Source organism: Notamacropus eugenii, chromosome 4, assembly GCF_028372415.1.
Source record: "Notamacropus eugenii isolate mMacEug1 chromosome 4, mMacEug1.pri_v2, whole genome shotgun sequence".
NCBI lineage: Eukaryota > Metazoa > Chordata > Mammalia > Diprotodontia > Macropodidae > Notamacropus > Notamacropus eugenii.
The window spans coordinates 37,086,402-37,105,572 of record NC_092875.1 but is presented as its reverse complement, the minus strand read 5'-3'; the positions used below and the strand labels follow the sequence as shown (position 1 = coordinate 37,105,572).

Here is a 19,171-nt window from a genome sequence, read left to right as displayed (position 1 = left end):
TATAGACATCTTGTTTGTATCTAATCGATTGCATATTGCCCCTCACAGTAGGGCATTAGTAATGGATGACTGGCCGTCTGCCTTCGATTCAAATTGAGCCTCAAATACTTACTAAGCTGTGTGATCCTGGGTAAGTCACTTACCTGTCTGTCTCAATAGTATCACCTCCTAGGGTTAATGTGAAGATCAAACAAGATAATATTTGAAGTATTGAGCCCAGAGGGAAGGAAGAGGAGGAAAGAGGAAGGGGATTCAGGGAGGGAAGTGGGGAGTTAGTCACCAAATCTCTCTTTCCCCAGATACGGCTAGGTAGGCTTAAAGGAAGGGCTTTAGATGCTCCCAGGGAATCTAGCTGAGGTCATGGGCTCAGCTGTTTCCAGGTGCCTGAGACTTGCTCAAATGACATCTCCAGCCCCAGCTACTCCTCTCTCTTCCCTGACACCCCAAATCTCCCGATCCAGGCTCTGTAAATGATGACAATCATCTCTGGACCCTGGGGCTTTGGCATACTGTCCAATCTGCCTGTGGGGCGGGTAGTGGGTGGATTAGGGGAGGGGCAAGTTCTGCTTAAAACATCTCAGGCTGCCTTGCTCTGCAGCCTGAGCCTCTGGGAGGAGAGAGTCCCAGTGCACACAGACCAACAGAGCCATCCCCTGCTCTGGCCTCCTGAGCTATCCTATCATGGTGACTGCCTCAAAGGGCTAGCTGCCTGGGGGGTGAGGGGCAGGGGGTGGCTGTCACAGGCATCCCGTTTCCTCTTCCTCTAGCCCCATGATGGTCCCAGTGGTGGGACTGGGAGTGGGACATAGGACATGGAGCTACGAAGTCTGACTAACTGTTTCTTTCTCCTCAGACAAGTTACACCGACAGAGGAGAAAAGGTAAGGAAGAGCTGAGAAGGAGGTGGGGGGAGTTGGACAGGCCAGTGCCTCAGTTGCACCATGGCTGGGCTATGTGGGGCATTTCACGCACCAGTTAGATTTGGCAGAACTCTGAAGTGTCTGCGGTCACAAAAGAAGCAGAGCTGGAGCTCCGCCAGATGTTATTGTGACCAGAGAGTACAGGAAATTAGGAAATTATATGGGTGACCCAGAGCGGGAGGTAGATGGCAGGATTCCAACAAGTTGGAGGAGAGGGGGAAGTAAAAAATGATGACCCTTAAAGGTCATCTAGTCTATGCCCTTCTTTCATAGATGAGGAGACTGAGGTCCAGAGAAGACCCACTAACCTAAAGTCACACAGAGCCAGGTCCTCTCACTTCAAATCCATTACTTTATCTATGGCAACTTATTACACAGAGAGCCTCAGGCTCAAGCCCCTGACTTTGAGCAGAGCTTCCCTGCCACCCATCCACCTAGAAAACTCATTTCCTTTTCCCTAAAAACTTGTCTAGCGTCCCTGACCAATATGATGACCATCATCTCACAATCTTCACTTTTAAGAAGTACTTTTTAACACCTAGCCCTAATCATTCTTGGCTATTTTTCTCTGTGGAGGGACACTGTGGGTATAGCAGATTGGGTATTGGAACCTGAGTCAGAAAGACCAGAAGTGCAAAATGTTCCCAGTGATAGCTGGGTGATCTTGAGAAAATCCTTTACCCTTTTGAGGATCTCAATTTCTGTCTCCGTAAAATGGGAATGATAATAACTGTACTACTTACTTTACTCAGGTGGTATAAGGAAAGTGACTAATTGAAATATTATAGAAGCATGAATTATTAGGATTTTGTACTGTCTCTGGCCGGTGTGGAACAGGGTTAGGTGTTTCTGAAGGAAATTTGACCTCTGACTCTGCCTGGTCTCTGGTTAGACTGGGGCATTCTGGGACTCTAGGGAAGGGGTGCCAAGGGGGGGTTACTGTAATTTTCTGATCTTAAGGTATCATAGAAAGGGCATGGGTAATAATTATTGGATTCTCATCATGGCCTATATTTCCATAGGACTTTAAGGCTTTTCAAGGATGTTAGCTATCTGATGTCCTTTGAGTCTCCAAACAACCCTGAAAGGCAGGCAGCATAGGTGTCTCCATTTTACAGCAGGTATAGAAGACTCGGAGAGGTTAGGTGAATTTCCCATGGGCTCATAGCTAGTATGTTTCTGAGAGGCAGGACCCACCCCCAGACCTCTTCTGACTCTAAGTTTTTCATTTTTCCTCCTAAACCAAGTCTTCCTAGATCCCTAGAAATGAGGCCCTACTTTTACCTTGGGATATCTAATCTTGGAGTTCTGACTCACCTGGCTATGGGGTGGGGGTTGAAGTTCTGACCATGTCTAGCCTACTCTTTCCTGCCCTGGGCCTCCCAAAGCAGGCTCCTTAGCCCTGCTCCCATCAAGAAACTACTTAGTCTAATGGAAAGAGCAGTGAACATGAGGCCGTGAGTTCTGGGTTCTATTCCTGGCCCTTTTATTAGCTCACTGTGACCTGACAAAAGTCATTTAGCGTTTATGTAGCACTTTAGGGAGTATGAAGTGCTTTATAAATATTTCATTTGATCTTGGCAACCCTAGAAGATAGGTGTTTTTATTATGCCCATTTTACAGATGTAGAAACTGAGACAGAAAGGGGTTCAGTGACTTACCCCGTGTCACACAGCTAGTAAGTATCCAAAGATAGATTTGAACTCAGGCCTTCCCTGACTCCAGGTCCAAAGTGTACTATCTAGCAGGCAATCTAATGGCCACTGCTCATCTCTGAACCAAAGTTTTCACTTTGAAGAAAGAAAGGGCTGAGCTGGTTTCTGTCTGAAGTAGGAGAGATCTGATTTTCATTCTCTCCTCCTCCAGCCTGCCAAAGGTAAGAAGCCCCTTCTCCAGGGGTCTGGAGACTCACGGCCCTTGTGTCTCTGTGTTCTTATTCCCATACAGCCTCCCAGAGGCCGGTTCCTTCACTTCCACTCAATCACCTTCTGGGTTGGAAATGCCAAACAAGTATGTATGTTTAAAAGGGAGTGGGGGTGGGGCACAGCAGGAGAAGGGGAGCAAATGAGAAAAGGGCAGAGAACAAGGAGGGAGTCCACCTTGGCCCCCAGAGCAAGGGGCAGGTCTCTGCCTAAGCTCCTGATAGGTTCCTGGGAGGGGAGAAGCCAACAGGACACGTGGAAATGGACAGGCTGGTATTTGAACTCATGGGGGAGGAAGGAGGCTGAGGGGAGGGAAAGGGGAGGCCTGATGCAATTGGACCTAAGATTGGACAGTTTGTCTGTCAGGGTCAGGGTCAGTGGCAGATCTCCTCCCTGTCTAGTCCAGCCCATCCCTAGGATGCTAGGGCATAAGGACCCAAAGCAGGGTAAGTGGGAGAATTCATCCCATTGATCCGGGCCCCACTCTCATAAGGAAAATGGAAGTGCGTGATGTCTGCCCTGGCCCAGGGATACTTTGTTCCTGGGTTCTGATATCTGACCCCCCTGTGCCTTTCCCAGGCAGCTTCTTTCTACTGCAACAAAATGGGCTTCTCCCCCTTGGCCTACCGGGGTCTGGAGACTGGCTCCAGGGAGGTGGCATCCCACGTGGTGAAACAAGGCAAAGTGAGTGCTCCCTAGTCTGTCCCAACCCCTCTTCTTCTGTGGGAGCTTGGGCCAATTCTCTCCTCTTTCAGGACCTCAGTTTCTGTATGTTAATAACAACGTTCTTAAAATGAAGATAATATAGGTGAAGTGCCTTGTAAACATTAAAATGTTATGAAATATAATAGAAATAAAAATGGGGTGGTTGGAGTGGATTGATCAGTTGAACAAGCATTTGTTAAGCACCTACTGTATGCTAGGCACTAAGTACTGGAAATACGAAAACAAAAACAAAATGGTTCCTGCCCTCAAGAAGCTTAACATCTGTAGGATGATTTCTAAAGGCCCAGGCAAGCTTTAAATCTATGATCCACTTAATGCACTCCTGGGTCCTCTCTGCCTACTCACAAGCAACCACCCTTTAAGGCCCAGGTCAAGCTCACCTCCTCTAAGAAGTCTTCCCAGCTCTTCTCTGAACTCTTACACTTATCATCTTGTCCTCGATTATTAACTCCTTTTAATGATCAAGCTGCAAACTATCCAGCTATGTATGCATGTGACCCTGGTGCTGTCCTGAGACCTCTGCTCTCTCTCTGTCTGTCTCTGTCTTTCTGTCTCTCTGTATCCCCCCTTTTCTCTTTCTGTCTCTGTCTCTCTGTCTCTCTCCTTCTCTCTCTGTCTCTCTCTACCTCTGTCTCTGTCTCTCCCTTCTCTCTCCCTCCTTCCTCTCTCTCCTTTCTCTGTCTGCCTCTGTCTGTCTCTCTCTCCCTCCTTCTCTCTCTCTCTCTCTCTCTCTCTCTCCCTGTCTTTCATCTCATCAGCACCCTTTGGTTTAATCACCTCTATAGAGATAATTCCCAGATGCCCTTATCTCTCTTCTGAGCTCCAGTACTGTATTTCAAATTGCCTGATAGAGAGCACCACCTTGAAGCCCTGTGGACATCTCCAACTTTGTATGCCCAAATGGAACTTCTTATCTTTCTTCTTAAACTCACCTGCCCCTCCTTCATATTTCCTACTTTTATAAAGAATCAGCATCATCCTTCTAGTCACCCAGATTCAAAAAACTGGAATCATCCTCATCCCTTCCCTCTTCCTCACCTCCCACTCCCACAGCTAACTGGCTGCCAAGTCTTGTTGATTCTACCTCCTCAACTCATTAAGCATTGGTTCTGTCTCACCACTTACATGGTCACAACCCTAGTTTAGGCCCTGGACTAGTACAGTTTCCCTGCCTCCAGTCTTTCTTCTCTATCAATTCTCCACTCAGCTGTGAGGGTGATTTCCTAAAGTCTGACCCTTCTGCCCAAGAAATTCCAAGTGGCTCCCTATGGCTTCTGAGATTAAATACAGATTCCTCTGTTTAGGCATTTAAAGCCTTTCACAATCTGATTGACCCTAACTTTCCAGACTGATTTCAATTACTCACCACCTCCTCCTCCCAAATAGTATTCTGCATTTCATCCAGACCGGTCTTCCACATGCATGACATATGATTACCTTCTTAAAGAGGTCTTCCCTAATTTTTCCATTTGCTAGTTTCCTCCCCAATCACTTAGTATTTATTTTGTAAATTAATAATAACAACAAACATTCACATAGTGACAACTGATCCTTGCAACAACATTTGGAGATAGGTACTTTTATTGTCCTCATTTTACAGATAAGGAAACTGAGGCAAACAGAGGCTAACTGACTTATCCAGGTTCACAGAGCTAGAAAGTGTATGAGGTCAGATTTGAACTCAGGTCTTCCTGATTCCAGGCCTAATACCTTACATATCCTTATCTTTGAACATATTGTGTTCCCCGCATAGGATGTCACTTTTTTACTGTTATCCCCAGCACCTAGCACAAGGAATTCCTAGCTTCTTTTTAGGCTTTTATTTTCTTCACCATCACATTCACCACCACCATCACCATCACCACCCCCACTACCATCATCACCATCACTATCACCAACACCATTACCAACACTATCATCACCATCCTCACTACCACCACCATCACCATCACCATCACCATTGACATCACCATCACCACCATCATTACCATCACCATCACCACCATCATCACCATCACCAACACCACCATCATCACCATCACCATCACCACCATCATTACCATCACCAACACCACCATCATCACCATCACCATCACCAACACCATACCATCAACATCACCATCACCATCACCAACACCAACACCATCACCATCACCAACACCAACACCATCACCATCACCATCACCATCACCAACACCACACCATCACCATCAACATCACCATCACCAACACCACCATCATCACCATTACCATCACCATCACCATCACCAACACCACACCATCAACATCACCATCACCAACACTAACACCTTCACTATCACCATCACCATCACCATCACCAACACCACACCATCACCATCACCATCACCAACACCACCATCATCACCATCACCATCACCAACACCACCATCATCACCATCACCATCAACATCACCATCACCATCACCAACACCACCATCATCACCATCACCATCACCATCACCAACACCACCATCATCACCATCACCATCACCATCACCAACACTAACACCTTCACTATCACCACTACCACCACCACAACCACCACACATACCTCCCCCCTAACAGAATATAAACTCCTGGGACAAATTTTTTTTATTGTATTTGTCTGCCTAGAGTCTAACACAGTTCCTGGCACATTGTAGTGCTTAAAATGTTTGTTGAATCTGTCTTGCTAGAATGGAAGGTCCTTGGAGTCTGGGGTCATTTCTCATGGTCCCTTGCACCTTTTCTCCCTCTTCTGATACAAACCTAGGGACCCAAGAGCTCAGTACAGGGCCCCAGGTGGCTAGGTATCTCCCAGAGGGAAGGCCAAAATTTGGGGACATGGAGGGATGTGTTTACCCACAGCCCCCCCCCCCCCCCCACCAGAGGAAAAGGCAGGGGTAATATTGGGTGGCCAACAAATATTCTCTGGCTCCATCTACATCTTCTGGTGCCCACCTGCCAGGGAGGGAAGAAGATTTCTGGGAAAGAAAACACACTGTTTTCCCTCTTCCTTTGTCTAGATTATATTCATCTTCTCATCTGCTCTCAACCCTGGAAACAAAGGTGAGGGAGTCCCATTGTCCTGTGACCAGAGCCTGAGACCTTCCCAAGTGAGGGCACTCACTGGAAGCTGTGTGAAAACAAAACCAGAGTTCTTTGGGGGAAAGGGAGTGGGCGGAGGGTGTGCTGGGAGCGGGAAGCTGAAGTCTAGGAAGGCCTAGGACCATGAGGGCTGAGGGGTCTGAATCACACAGATACTTCTCCTCACACAGAAATGGGTGACCACCTGGTAAAACATGGCGATGGGGTGAAGGACATGTCCTTTGAAGTGGAAGACTGCGACTACATTGTTCAGGTGAGTGGGGGAGGGTGGGGAAGTGGGAACCCCTTCACTCTCCCCTCGGTCAGTTCAGATTCCATGGAGCATGCAGGCCTGTTGGATGTACCTAGTGTTTTACATGTTTCCTTTTCCATTAGAATATAAGCTCCTTGAGGGCAGGGGCTAGTTTTGCCTTTCTTTATATCCCTAGGACTTATTACTATGCTTGACACATAGAAAGTACTTTAATTCAAGTAGACTGATTGATCGACACCTCCATCTACAGGAGGTCACTGAGCTAGCAATGCAAGGGAATTTAGAAGCCATCTTCCTTACAAAAGAGGAAACTGAGGCCCAGAGACATTAAATAACTAACCATAGAATCTTAATGTTCATTGAGTCCAGGGGCAGCTAGGTAGTGCTGTGGATAGAGCACCAGTGCAGGAGTCAGGAGGAGCTGAGTTCAAATCTCACCTCAGACACTTGACACTCACTAGCTGTGTGACCTTGGGCAAGTTACTTAACCTCAATTGCCCCTCTCTGGGTCATCTCCAGTCGTCCTGATGAATATCTGGTCATTGGATTCAGATGGCTCTGGAGGAGAGGTGAGGCTGGTGATCTGCACAGCCCTCCCTCACTACAACAAAGTCAAGTGCAAGTCATGTCGTCATTTCTCTGATGGCATGGTCTTCTTCAGCTACAAAGGATGAACACACACAACTTATTGAGTCCAAACCTCTGATTTTCAGAGGAAGAAGCCTATGCCCAAGAAACCATCTATCCAACATCACACAGATAGTAAGTGACAGAACCCAGGTCCTTCCATTTCAAAAGCAGTGTTCTTTCTCTATTCATTTGGACCCTGAATGACAGTTACACCAATTTGGGTAACAATGGGTGTTTGAATGGATAGAATACTACACAGGAAATTTGGATTCAAATCTGGCGTCTGACCCATATTAGTTCGGTGGTCCTGGGCAAGTCATTTAAGCTCCCTAAACTTCGATTTCTTCTGTAAAATCTGTAAAATGGGAATGATAATACCTAGTATTCACATTGTGGCACAGTGGATAGAATCAGAAGGTTCTGAGTTCAAATCTAGTCTCTGGCCCCTAACATGCTAGCTGTTAATGCCTCAGTCAGTAAGTCAATCGGCAGTTATTAAATGATATGTTCTAAGTTCTACAGATACAGAGAAAGCAAAAAACATTGCTCTCATGGAGCTCACCTTCTGATCGGGGAGACAGCATGCAAACAATTATGAACATACACAATTCAGATGGGGCAGCTAGGGGCGCACAGTGGAAAGGTCCTGGAGTCAGGAAGATAGAAATTTAAATCCAGTCTCAGACTCATATTAGCTGTGTGACTCTGGGTAACTCACTTCACCCTCAGTTTCCTTATCTGTAAAATGAGCTGGAGAAGGAAATGGCAAACTACTCCAGTGTCTTTGCCAAGAAACCCCCAATGGGGTCACAAAGAGTTAGATATGACTGTAAAATGACTGAATAACAATATAACATATGGAGGGGATAGAAGGTAATCTCAGAGGAAGGATGTTAACATTAAAGAGAGATGGGAGAAGACTTCTTGCAAAAGATAAGATTTGAGCGAGTCTTGAAGGAAGCTAAGGAGGTGGAGATTAGGAAGGTGAGCATTCTAGGCAAGGGGCACAGCCAGTACAAAGGTGCAGAGTTGGGAGATGGAGTCAACATGTGAGGAACAAAGCAGGTCAGTATCTTTGGGTTATTGAGTCTATGGAAAAGAGTAAAGTGTCAGAAGACAGGAAAGGCAGGAAGAGTCCAGGCTTTGAAGGGCTTTGCAAACCAAATTGGATTTTATATTTGACCTCGGAAATAATAGAGGATTCAGCCAATCTGAAGATTATAAGTTTCTATATTGGATTGTCTCAAAGAGGAAGGTGAGGAGGGAAGAAGGAAGGGATAGAATTTGAAACTCAAATTTTTTTTTTAAATGTTAAAAAATTGTTGTAACATGTAATTGGAGAAAAATAAAATATTATATATAAGGACCATAAATTCCAGAGAAAGTAACACCCTCCAATGGTAAATGAATTTTCTCCTGGAAAGTTCCTCATGCCAATGAAATCACTAGGTCATCCACTCCACCCCCCAATCCAACTCCCTCCCCTCCGATACCTAAATACAAGGTTGTCATGAGCCTCAAATGAGATGTAGGGCTCTTGATACATTTTAAAGTATAAATAGAAGTAATTAACGTATAAATGAAAGTTGTTGATATTATGTGTCTCTGTTAGTTTTCTCATATCCTTGGAACATCCCAGGAATGGACCAGACTCTAAGCTGAGCTGAGCGGCTGTCTCTGAATCAGTGCCCCTATCCCAGCCCAGAAGGCCTCTTTCCCCTGGGCAGGGCAGGGGTCCCAAATACAGCTATGTTGGAGAGTGGGGAGAAGAGTCCATTCCCATGAGCTTCCAAGCTGGCAGGTTTATGAAAGCCCAGCTCTGCCCCAGTAGAGCCGATCTACTATTTGGTATTGTAAGTGAGTTCCCCAGGCTAGTCCTAAGCCAGGTTGTGGCCCAGGTCAGGAAGAAGCCAGGTTCTCAAGATGAGCCTTGTCCTCTCTAATGCAGAAAGCCCGGGAAAGAGGTGCAGTTATAGTGAAGGAACCGTGGATAGAACAGGACAAGTTTGGAAGGGTGAAGTTTGCTGTACTGCAGACGGTGAGTATATGTTAAGCCCTACCCATTAGGTAATCAGACCCTTCCTGTGCCCCATGACCCCCTATCAGAAATCCTTCTCTCCCCTCACTGTTCTCAACACAGAATATTGGGAGAGGTGGCATTGGTCCCCAAATTCTCTCATTCATCCTCATTACAGGGCCTCACCCAGTGCTGTAACTAGGGTAGGGCAACTGGAGCTTTGTCCCAATGTGACAGATTTAGAGGGTGCTGACACAACTTAAGAGTCCTTCAGCATCTGGAGAAACAACAGAGTCAAGCATTTATGTGAGATCAACCAATGAGCACTGATTAAACTTCCACTATGTGCCAGGTACTATAGGATTCATAGCCAAAAGTGAAATCGTCCTTGCTCTTGAGATTATATTTTGCTGGATAAAACTCCTTTACTTTGTTGTGTTCCTCTTGCCTCCCCACCATCAACCAGACCCTGGGGATTTTTAGGGGTTTCTACTCTCTCCACTGAGGGTACCTTCTGTGTCATTTGTCCCTGGCACAAAAATTCCTATTGAGATGCGGTTCCCCTTTGACCCTCTTATAGAGAGAAAGTTTTGTTCAGTGTCTGACCTTAATCCCACTTGTTTCCTATTCCCCGCTTACTGTTTGCAAGGGTAAACGTGGTTGTATCTGGTCACGGTTGCTCCCATTAACCACAGCACAGAGGGGTACTGGGAAGCTCTGGGTAGGAGTCTAGCAGCACTTGCTTTTCCTAAGTCTGCCAAGTCAAAGTTGGGGTCAAAGAGGAGAAATGAGAGCCCAGGTCAAAGAAGGGTCGCTTCTTTCAGAGGGGTTAAACCCAGTGGGGGTGGGTTGTTTTCCTGTGCCCACAGTATGGAGACACCACACACACCCTGGTGGAAAAATTGAATTACACTGGACCTTTCCTGCCTGGCTTCGAGGCCCCTCGAATGCAGGACCCCTTGCTCCTGAAGCTGTGAGTACCCCTGGCCCTCTCCCTCCCTACCCCACCCCCTCAGAGCCAAGACTTCCAAGTGAGAAGCAGAGGGTAGCACAGGTTCTTAACGTGGGGTCTGGGAATTTGGGTTTTTTCATATTCTGATAATTATTTCAATATATAGTTATCCCTTCCACATCATGACTTTCCCCAGTGTGGTTTCAGTGTAGCATGGGTTGGCATAAGAAATTAAACAGAAATTTAGGGGAAATTTTGGGGAAGCCACAGAGAACGCAAGAAAGCCAGCAGTTGACACAGAAAAAATTTAGAAACTCAGAAATGCATAAAATATATGCATAATATTATGTAATATCAATATATTTTACCTTTTAATACCATAATGATCCAGACTTCTCTCATATGAAGGGTCAAAATATTTTACGTGAATTTTCCAGATGTGGGGGTGTCGCACCTCTAACTCCCTTGATGTGGAAGGGATAATTATGATTGGTTTCCATTGACATCCTTTACGTTTTATTTTATGTACTTAAAAACATGACTCTGGGAAAGAATTCATTGACTTCAACAGAGTGCCAATGGGAGCCAGGACACATACTCCAAAGGGGTTAAGGACCTCCCATCTACTCCCTCTTCACCTTGGACTTGGATAGTTCTCCTCATGACTAGGGAAAACACAAACACCTCATTCTACCTCATTTAATGTTAGGAAGGAATGTCAGAGGCCACCTGGTCCAACTCCCTCATTTTGTAGATGAGGAAATGAACCAGAGAAGCGAAGTAACTTTGCTCAAGGGAAGCTAAAAGCAGAGGGGTGTGTGTGTGTGTGTGTGTGTGTGTGTGTGCCCGTGTGTGTTGGGGTGGAGATGTTGTTGAGTTGTTTTAATCATGTTTCAACTCTTTGTTCAACTCATTTGGGGTTTTCTTGAAAATAATACCAGAGTGGTTTGCCATTTCCTTCTCCAGCTCATTGATAGATGAGAAAACTGAGGCAAACAGGGTGAATTGAGTTACCTAGCATCACACAGCTAGTAAGTGTCTGAGGTTAGATTTGAACTCATGAAGATGAGTCTTCCCGTTCACTATGGTGTCACCTAGGTGTGTACAAGTGAGTAGCAGGGAAGATGACTATATCCAAGTAGGCCTTGGTGTCTCACCAGATACCTGGATAGGATGAAGCATGGTTTGGGCATCTAGGGGTACCTAGTTATTGAGGGGGGGGAGATATAGAGGAAGGAGATAAGATAAAAGTTCTCCAAACAAGAAAGCTGTATCCCAGGAGCTAAGTGGCACCATCTGAGGAGAGCAAAGAGAGATCTCCGGAAGGTACAGAGGTCAATTGAATCAATGCTCATTGAACTGAAGTAATTGGATCTCGGTTTCCCCATTAATAAAATGAAGAGATTGAACCAAATGATCTCTAAGGTCGCTTCCAACTCTGACATTCTAGGTTTTCCTGACTCCCAAGGCTAAAGGTTGGGGCTGGATACCTACTCCATTCCTCTCAGATTTCCCTCCCTCTTCCAGGCCAGACTGCAAATTGGCTATGATTGACCATGTTGTGGGGAATCAGCCTGACCAGGAGATGGTGCCAACAGCAGACTGGTGAGCAATTGAGTGGGGTGGGTCCCCTGACTTCCTATCATCTATAGTAATGACCTTCTTTGCAGAGGCCTAGGACCCCAACCTTTGTTCCAGCCCAGCTTCTCTAGATTTTAAGTGGAGAAAATAAAAGTTCAAAGTAGTGTGCTAGCTATCCATCCATTCCTCCACCTATTCACCTCTCTGCCAGCCCATCTACTAATCTATCCATCCATCTACCAATCCATCCACTTATTCATCCAGCCAGCCAGCCATCCATCCATCCATCTACTCACCCATCCACTTATCTGCTAATCCACTTATCTATCCATCCATCTCTCTGCCAGTCATCTATTCACACATCCATCTAACCAGCCATTCATCTATCCACCCACCCATCCACCCATCCATCTGACAATTATCTATCCAGCCATCCACCAGTCCACCTATCTGTCCATCCTTCCATCTATCCATTCATTCAACAAATAGCAGTGAATGCCTACTATGTTCAGGAACTTGTGCCTGGAGACCTCTATCCTCTTAGGAACCTTGATCCCTCTCCAGCTGCTAACCTGGGCTACTGTTCTCCCTATAGTCCCTAGTTCTTTCTGGTTCGCTAGGCAAGAACTATGGCACTTCAAGAACTATGTCCCACTTAGAGTCTCCCAGAATGCCAGTTGTAGGATCAAGAGAACAGTCACTGCGCCAAAGCTTAATATGAAATAAGAGTCCATTGTAGAGAGACAGGCACTCTAGGAGGGCAGCCAGAAGGAAAGAGATTTTCTCTACCCTTGGAGACTTAGAGCCGAGTTGGGCAAATGAATCCTATTCACCCATGGAAAAAATCTGAGAATAGCCTCAAAATTGCAGGACTGAAGGGACACGGGGCAATGAAGTATGAGGAAGCAAGTGAGAAGAGGTTTACAGGATGAAGTGCTTGGAAATAACCCTGCATTTGGATCAGGAGACCTGGGCTCAAATTTTGACTTGAACAGCTTGGATAGAGTCTCAGACCTGTTTCCTATTAACAGAAGAATTATAGATTTAGATCTAGAGGGGACTTCAGAGGTCATCTAGTCTAGCCCTCCAGCTTTATGGATAAAGAAACTGAGGCTCACAGAGGTAGGTCAAGGGACTTTCCCAAGGTCACACAGGTAGTAGCCAGTAGGGGCAGATGGCTATAAAGAATAATTAAATCACCTCCCTTATTCCCCTTCTCTGGATACTCTACAGTTTGTCCACATCCTTCCCAAAATATGGCAACCCAGAGCTGGGCATACAGCACTGGTCCTGGTGTGATCTGACCAGGATGGAGTGCAGTGGGGCTCACTCATCCCTCTTTCACAATTTCTCCAAAGCTCCAATATTCTACATTCTAAGGCCCCTCCCAGGCCTGACATTCCCTGTTCCAAGGTCCTTTCCAGCTCTGACATTCTGTTCTAAGACCTCTCCCGTTCTGAACTCTATGTTTCAAGGCTTGCCCCCAGCTCTGATCTTCTATAGTCTGAGGGAATTTCCAGCTTCTAAAAATCCCCTTCTAAGGCTTGATGGATGTCCAGGGTCAATAAATAGCTCACAGATCCTTCACTAGGGTGAAATGACTGGGCCTTTCCCACAGGATCCCAAAATGTAGAGGGCCCTGCCTGTACTCACTAAACTCATTTCAAGGGTGAGGATAACACTTAAAATCTTTTAACAGCATGGAGACAACTGAGCTTAGCACCTACCTAGCAAGAATAATTAGCTAAAAATAGGAAATCAGCAGATGTTAGGCACGTCTTCACTGATGGGAGCCTCCTGCCAGGTGAGCTCTTGCCTATTCTGGCCCTGTCCAGCAGGGGTCTCCCCGGTAACAGCCTTGGGCTGGCCCATAGCCTCTGCCCATGGGATTCCATTGTTTCAGGGCCATTATCTTCCTGGCATGGGGTGAGATCTCCAGGTCTCTTCCTGTCCCATCCTACACCCCAACTGGTTTTGTCACTAAAGCTGATCTCTTTGGGCATTAAAATTGCTAGGTACTCCTCTGATTCCTCTCCAACAAATACTTATTGACTGCTCAGGAACTTGAGTTCTGCTCTCACCCTTGGGTGGCTTTCCCAGGTACAAGGAGAACCTTATGTTTCACCGCTTCTGGTCAGTGGATGACAAGCAAGTACACACAGAGTTCAGTTCCCTGCGATCTATCGTGGTGGCCAACTATGAAGAGACCATCAAGATGCCCATCAATGAGCCAGCCATGGGCAGGAAGAAGTCACAGATTCAGGTAATACCCAGAGACACCCACCTGGCTCCCCTTACCCATCCCAAGGACAGTGTCCAGGAGTCAGCCAGCAAGGCATGAGACTAGAGGTAGAAGGGGAGAGTGAGGCAAGATGAGATCATCTGCCAAGTTGTAGACCTGGAGTTAGGTAGCCCTACGTTCAAATCCTGGCTGCCATTGAACTAAGTGTGTGACAAATCAAGACAGAGGATTCTAAGAATTATAACTGGGGTGGGGGGAAACCTTAGAGATCATTGAGTCTAACTCTTTCAATTAACAGATGAAGAAGCAGAAGCATGAATTGGTTAAACTGGGTCTGAGGAAGGATTCAAACTCAGGTCTTCTTGACAGTCTAGTATTCTGAACACTAGCTGCCTCCAAGTCCAACCTGCTCATTTTACAAAAGAGTAAACTGAGGCCCAACAAGGTGCATCGACTTTAAGTCCTATCTACAATAATAAGAGCTGTTATTCAAATGGGGCAATGAGTTTCCAAAGAGTCTGTGGGTATGATCTTCTAGCCTTTCAATCGTGTGAAAGCAGGTGTTCTAGGTACTTTTGTCCCCATTTTACGGATGTATAAAGCCTGAGGTACCCTCCCAGAGATGACTTCCCTCTGTTGCTTGTCTCTAATTTTATACTATTTGTGGCTTTTTTAAGAAACATAATTGCTTGCTGGTTTTCTTCCCATTAGACCATGAGCACCCTGAGGGCAAGGACTATCTTTTTCCTTTCTTTGTATCCTTAGCACTTAGTGCCTGGCCCACAGTTGGCACTTAATAAGTACTAGTTAATTGACTAAGGTTCAGTGATTGCCCAGGGTCACACAGGTAGCAGGCATGGGATCTTCCTCACTCTTAGATCCTGCCCTCTATTTACTTACTCAAGCCTCAGTTTCTTATCTTTCAAATGGGCATAATAGAACCTCCCAAGGTTGCTGCTGGGATCAGATGAGCATTCTACAAACCTTAAAGTGCTATCTCAATATAAGCAGTACTTAATAAGCAGAGGGGCCAATTCCTTGCACAAGACCTAAGACAACTTTGGTGGCTGACCTCAGTAGGGTACTTGGTATGCAAGAGGTACAGATTTTGGAATTTGGGGCTCAGTGCCTAGCTTGATGGTTAGACTTAGAGCCAGCAAGACCTAGATTTGAATTCTACCTCTGACATTTGCTAACTGTATGTCTATGAGCATTCACTTCAACCTCACTGAGCCTCAGAACTGGGTATAATAACGTCTCTCTCAGTATTGACCTCCCAAGAAGCTGCCAAAATGAGATAATGTTTGTAAAGCCCCATGCAAATCTCAAAACCCTATGTGAATGTCTGTTATCATTATGGGAAGGACATTTAGATCTGCATCTGATTGCATTAGACCTTGGAGAGAGTTGCAGCTAAGAAATCTCCTAGATTCAAAGAAAACAGTTGGGGTGGTGAAGGTGATAGTCCAACCATAGATTCAGTAGCTGTGGGAGTGGAAACCGGAGGGTGGGGGGTTGGTTGTGTCATGTCACAGTACAGGTAAGTGGAGAACTACAAAGCCAGATTCAGAGACATGGAGGAGAAGTGCGCACCTCTAGGTGTCAGCCCCTCTGGGAGAAAGCTCTGGTTGCCTCCATCTAGTTGTGACTGACTCTGGACCTGCCATCTTTCTTCTCTATCCCTTTCCAGGAATATGTGGATTATTATGGTGGAGCTGGGGTACAGCACATTGCCATGTCAACCCCTGATATCATCACTGCGGTAAGTGGGGAGCTGGACAGCTCTCCCTTCTATTAATCCTCTGGTGGGATTGTAGGGGGCTTTCAGGGCAGATGGGAATTTTCCTGTGGTTGGTGGGGGTGGATGAGTGGTGTAATCAGGATGGGGTAGATGGCTGGGACTCCCAGAAACATGAGGTAGGATGAGGGTTTGGGGATTTGGGTGAGGGGCCCAGGTGTCAGAACTGGGTGCTTTCCAACATAGGAGGGAACAGTCGAATCAGTTTGGTTATGGGCTAGTTCTTCCATCCCTCTATACCACTTCCTCCTTCCCCCTACCCCATCCCCAGAGGGAGGCATAGTCAGCTGATTGGGGGTAGGGAAAAGGAGTTGGAATTAAATCTAGGTTGCCTCTTGGTACAGTAGATAGCTAGGTGGTGCTGTAGATAAGAGTGCCAAGCCTGGAATCAGGAAGATGCATCTTTATGAGTTCAGATCTGACCTCAGACACTAGCTGTGTGACTCTGTGCAAGTCACTTAACTGCCTCAGTTTCCTCATCTGTAAAATGAGCTGGAAAAGGAAATGGCAAACCACCCCAGTATCTTTGCCAATAAAACCCCAAATGGAAGAGCTGGACACTACTGAAATCAATTGAACAATAGTAGACAGAGCACTAGCTATTGAGTTAGAGGTCCAGAGTTCAAATTCTGACCTTGACACTTTTTTACTTTGGGCTATTTGGTCAAGTCATTTCCCCCTGTGCCTTCATCATGTGTAAAATGAGGGAGTTGAGCTTGGTAGCTTCTGGGGTCCCATCTAGCTCTAGACTTCTGATTCTTTCGCTGATCCTAGGGGCTGATTCCAGCCCCTACACTGTGACTATGGGCTCAGGGTAAGAAAAGGTGGAGGAGGGGAAAAGTAAGGTGAGGTTGGCCTCCCTAATCTCCAACTCTCCCTGGACAGATAACCCACCTGAGGGCTCGAGGCATGGAGTTCCTGAATGTCCCCTCCACCTATTACAAGCAGCTTCGGGAAAGGCTCAAATCTGCCAAGATCCAAGTGAAGGAGAGCATAGACATGCTCGAGGTAAATGGGTCTCGCACCCTCTGGGCCTCCCATTCCTTTCCCTTCACCCCAGTGCTGCCTTTTTTGGAGAGGAGCCTTGTCTGTCCCTGGCGGGGCAGTGTGGAAGGCAGGGCCATCATGGACAACTTTTTCCTTTAGGACCAGTGGCAACATTATGGCCAATGGGCTAGTCTAGGGAGCAGCTGCTGTGAGGAGGAACGCACCCTCCCCCCCACCCCAATAAGGCATTGTGGCACAGTAGAATGAATGCTGGGTTTGGAGTTCAAATCCCAGTTCTGACACTTGCTGCATGTGTGACCTTGGGCAAGTCATATTAAACTACTATCTGGGCCTCAGTTTCCTAATCTACAAAATGAGAGGATTGGATTTTTGTCCTAAGAGGTCACTTCCAGCTCTTAGATGTAAGATCTAAGGCCACAGATGCTACTGCCAGGATGGGAGCGTACTTGAGATCCCCTCTCAATGCCATCCCTCCCCTCCCCTCTCCTTTTCTAAATGAGGGGGTTAAACTAGGCAATCACTCCAGTTACATCTGTAAGGAGCAGTACAGTACACCTTGTCCAACATCCTCATCTTATGGGAAGGGAACCAGAGGCTTGGGGAGGTTTAACAACCTGTCCAAAGTTACATATGGAAAATGCAGTGCTGTTTCCTTTATAAGGTGCCTCCAGCTCTGATGTTCTAAGATTCTGACTTCTATACCCAAGCCAGGGTCACTGTGGCCCCAGTCAGTCTTCAGGAGGACAGTGGACCCACCTCAATTTCTGGAGGGGGATTATTTTTTGGGAAGGTTCTCTCTGTAGTCTGGGGAGGGGGACTTCTGGGGGCTCCAGAACAGGTGTAAGTGGGCTTCTGTCGCCCAGGAAACAAGGCTCAGGAAGCAGACCAGGGAGCAGACCGGAAGGCCTGGGTCTGGCCTGCAGGGACACCCTTCGGTCCGTTGCCCTGAGAGCATCACCCCTTTCCCCACTCCACTTGGAGAGAGCTCTTCCCATCAGTCTTTCTCTGGTTCATATTTCCCGATCCGTCTGGGAGCAGGAATTGAGGATCCTGGTCGATTTTGACGAGAAGGGATACTTGCTACAGATTTTCACCAAGCCCATTCAGGACCGGCCCACCGTCTTCCTGGAGGTCATCCAGCGCCACAATCACCAGGTGATCTGGAGGAGGGAAGGGAGGAGTCGGACGTAGAGGGGCTGGGAGAAGGGAAAGGATTGGCCAAGGGCAGGGAGGGGAGGGGAATAGACAGGCCCGAAGCCGAGGGGCGGGGCACCTTGGCCTCTGCCTCCCGGGGGCTGACTACCCTCCTCCTTTCTTCCACATCTCTCCCGCTCCCTAAAGGGCTTCGGTGCCGGCAACTTCAACTCGCTCTTTAAGGCGTTTGAGGAGGAGCAGAACGCTCGGGGCAACCTCACGGACCTCGCGCCCTAAGGTTTGGGCACTGTCATGTGGGGAGGGGGCGCTGAGGGCAGGGACCGAATCACTTTGTCTGTGTCCCCTGCGCCTGGCCTAGACTAAGGTCTTCAGAGTTACCTGTTCATGGATTCATCCCAATCTCTGGGCCAACGGGCACCCCCTCACTGCCAAGGAGGTTGGATGGTACCGAGCTGGGGCCAGCCCGGGGCACGGCTTCCTCTCCAAGAGCCAGGTGGCACCAGGGCCTGCCAGGGGTTAGGGAAAGCAATAAAATGCATTAAAGCATGGAATGTCTGAGAACTGAGCCTGGATTTAGTGCGGCCGTCCAGATGTGCCTCCCTTGCCTTCCGTGGCCAGTCTGGCCAGGCTTGGCAAGTGGCGTGGGCGGGGAAAGGGGATTGGACCCATTACTCTAGACCGCAAGGGGCCGGCCGTGTAGGGGCGCCATGGAACCACTAGAGGTCAGCCTCGGACAAGGCAGCTCTGGGTAAGGGGAGGGAGGACGGAGGCTTGGGGAAAGTGGATGGAGACTGGGCTGCAGCGACAGGGGAGGGGCGGAGGAACCTGACGTCCCCCCAGAGCAGCGCCCTAAGGCTCCC

The 19,171-nt window shown here is 47.2% G+C and overlaps 1 protein-coding gene across 1 annotated transcript; it reads left to right on the top strand.

The window, feature by feature from the left end:
- Positions 1-576: 576 nt before the first annotated feature.
- On the top strand, positions 577-18,862 carry HPD (4-hydroxyphenylpyruvate dioxygenase). Its single transcript, XM_072600548.1, has 14 exons — positions 577-684; positions 854-880; positions 2,867-2,929; positions 3,421-3,525; positions 6,594-6,636; positions 6,846-6,928; positions 9,507-9,596; positions 10,445-10,548; positions 12,055-12,132; positions 14,209-14,371; positions 16,041-16,112; positions 17,034-17,156; positions 18,195-18,311; positions 18,498-18,862. Exons 1-14 carry the CDS (start codon positions 682-684, stop codon positions 18,585-18,587), a joined length of 1,161 nt encoding a protein of 386 aa, XP_072456649.1. The 5' UTR covers positions 577-681; the 3' UTR covers positions 18,588-18,862.
- Positions 18,863-19,171: the final 309 nt, after the last annotated feature.

Coding starts and splice junctions, on each gene's coding strand:
- HPD (XM_072600548.1), top strand. Junction 14,372..16,040: donor GGAAGAAGTCACAGATTCAG/GTAATACCCAGA, acceptor ATCCCTTTCCAG/GAATATGTGGATTATTATGG. Junction 16,113..17,033: donor CCCCTGATATCATCACTGCG/GTAAGTGGGGAG, acceptor CTCCCTGGACAG/ATAACCCACCTGAGGGCTCG.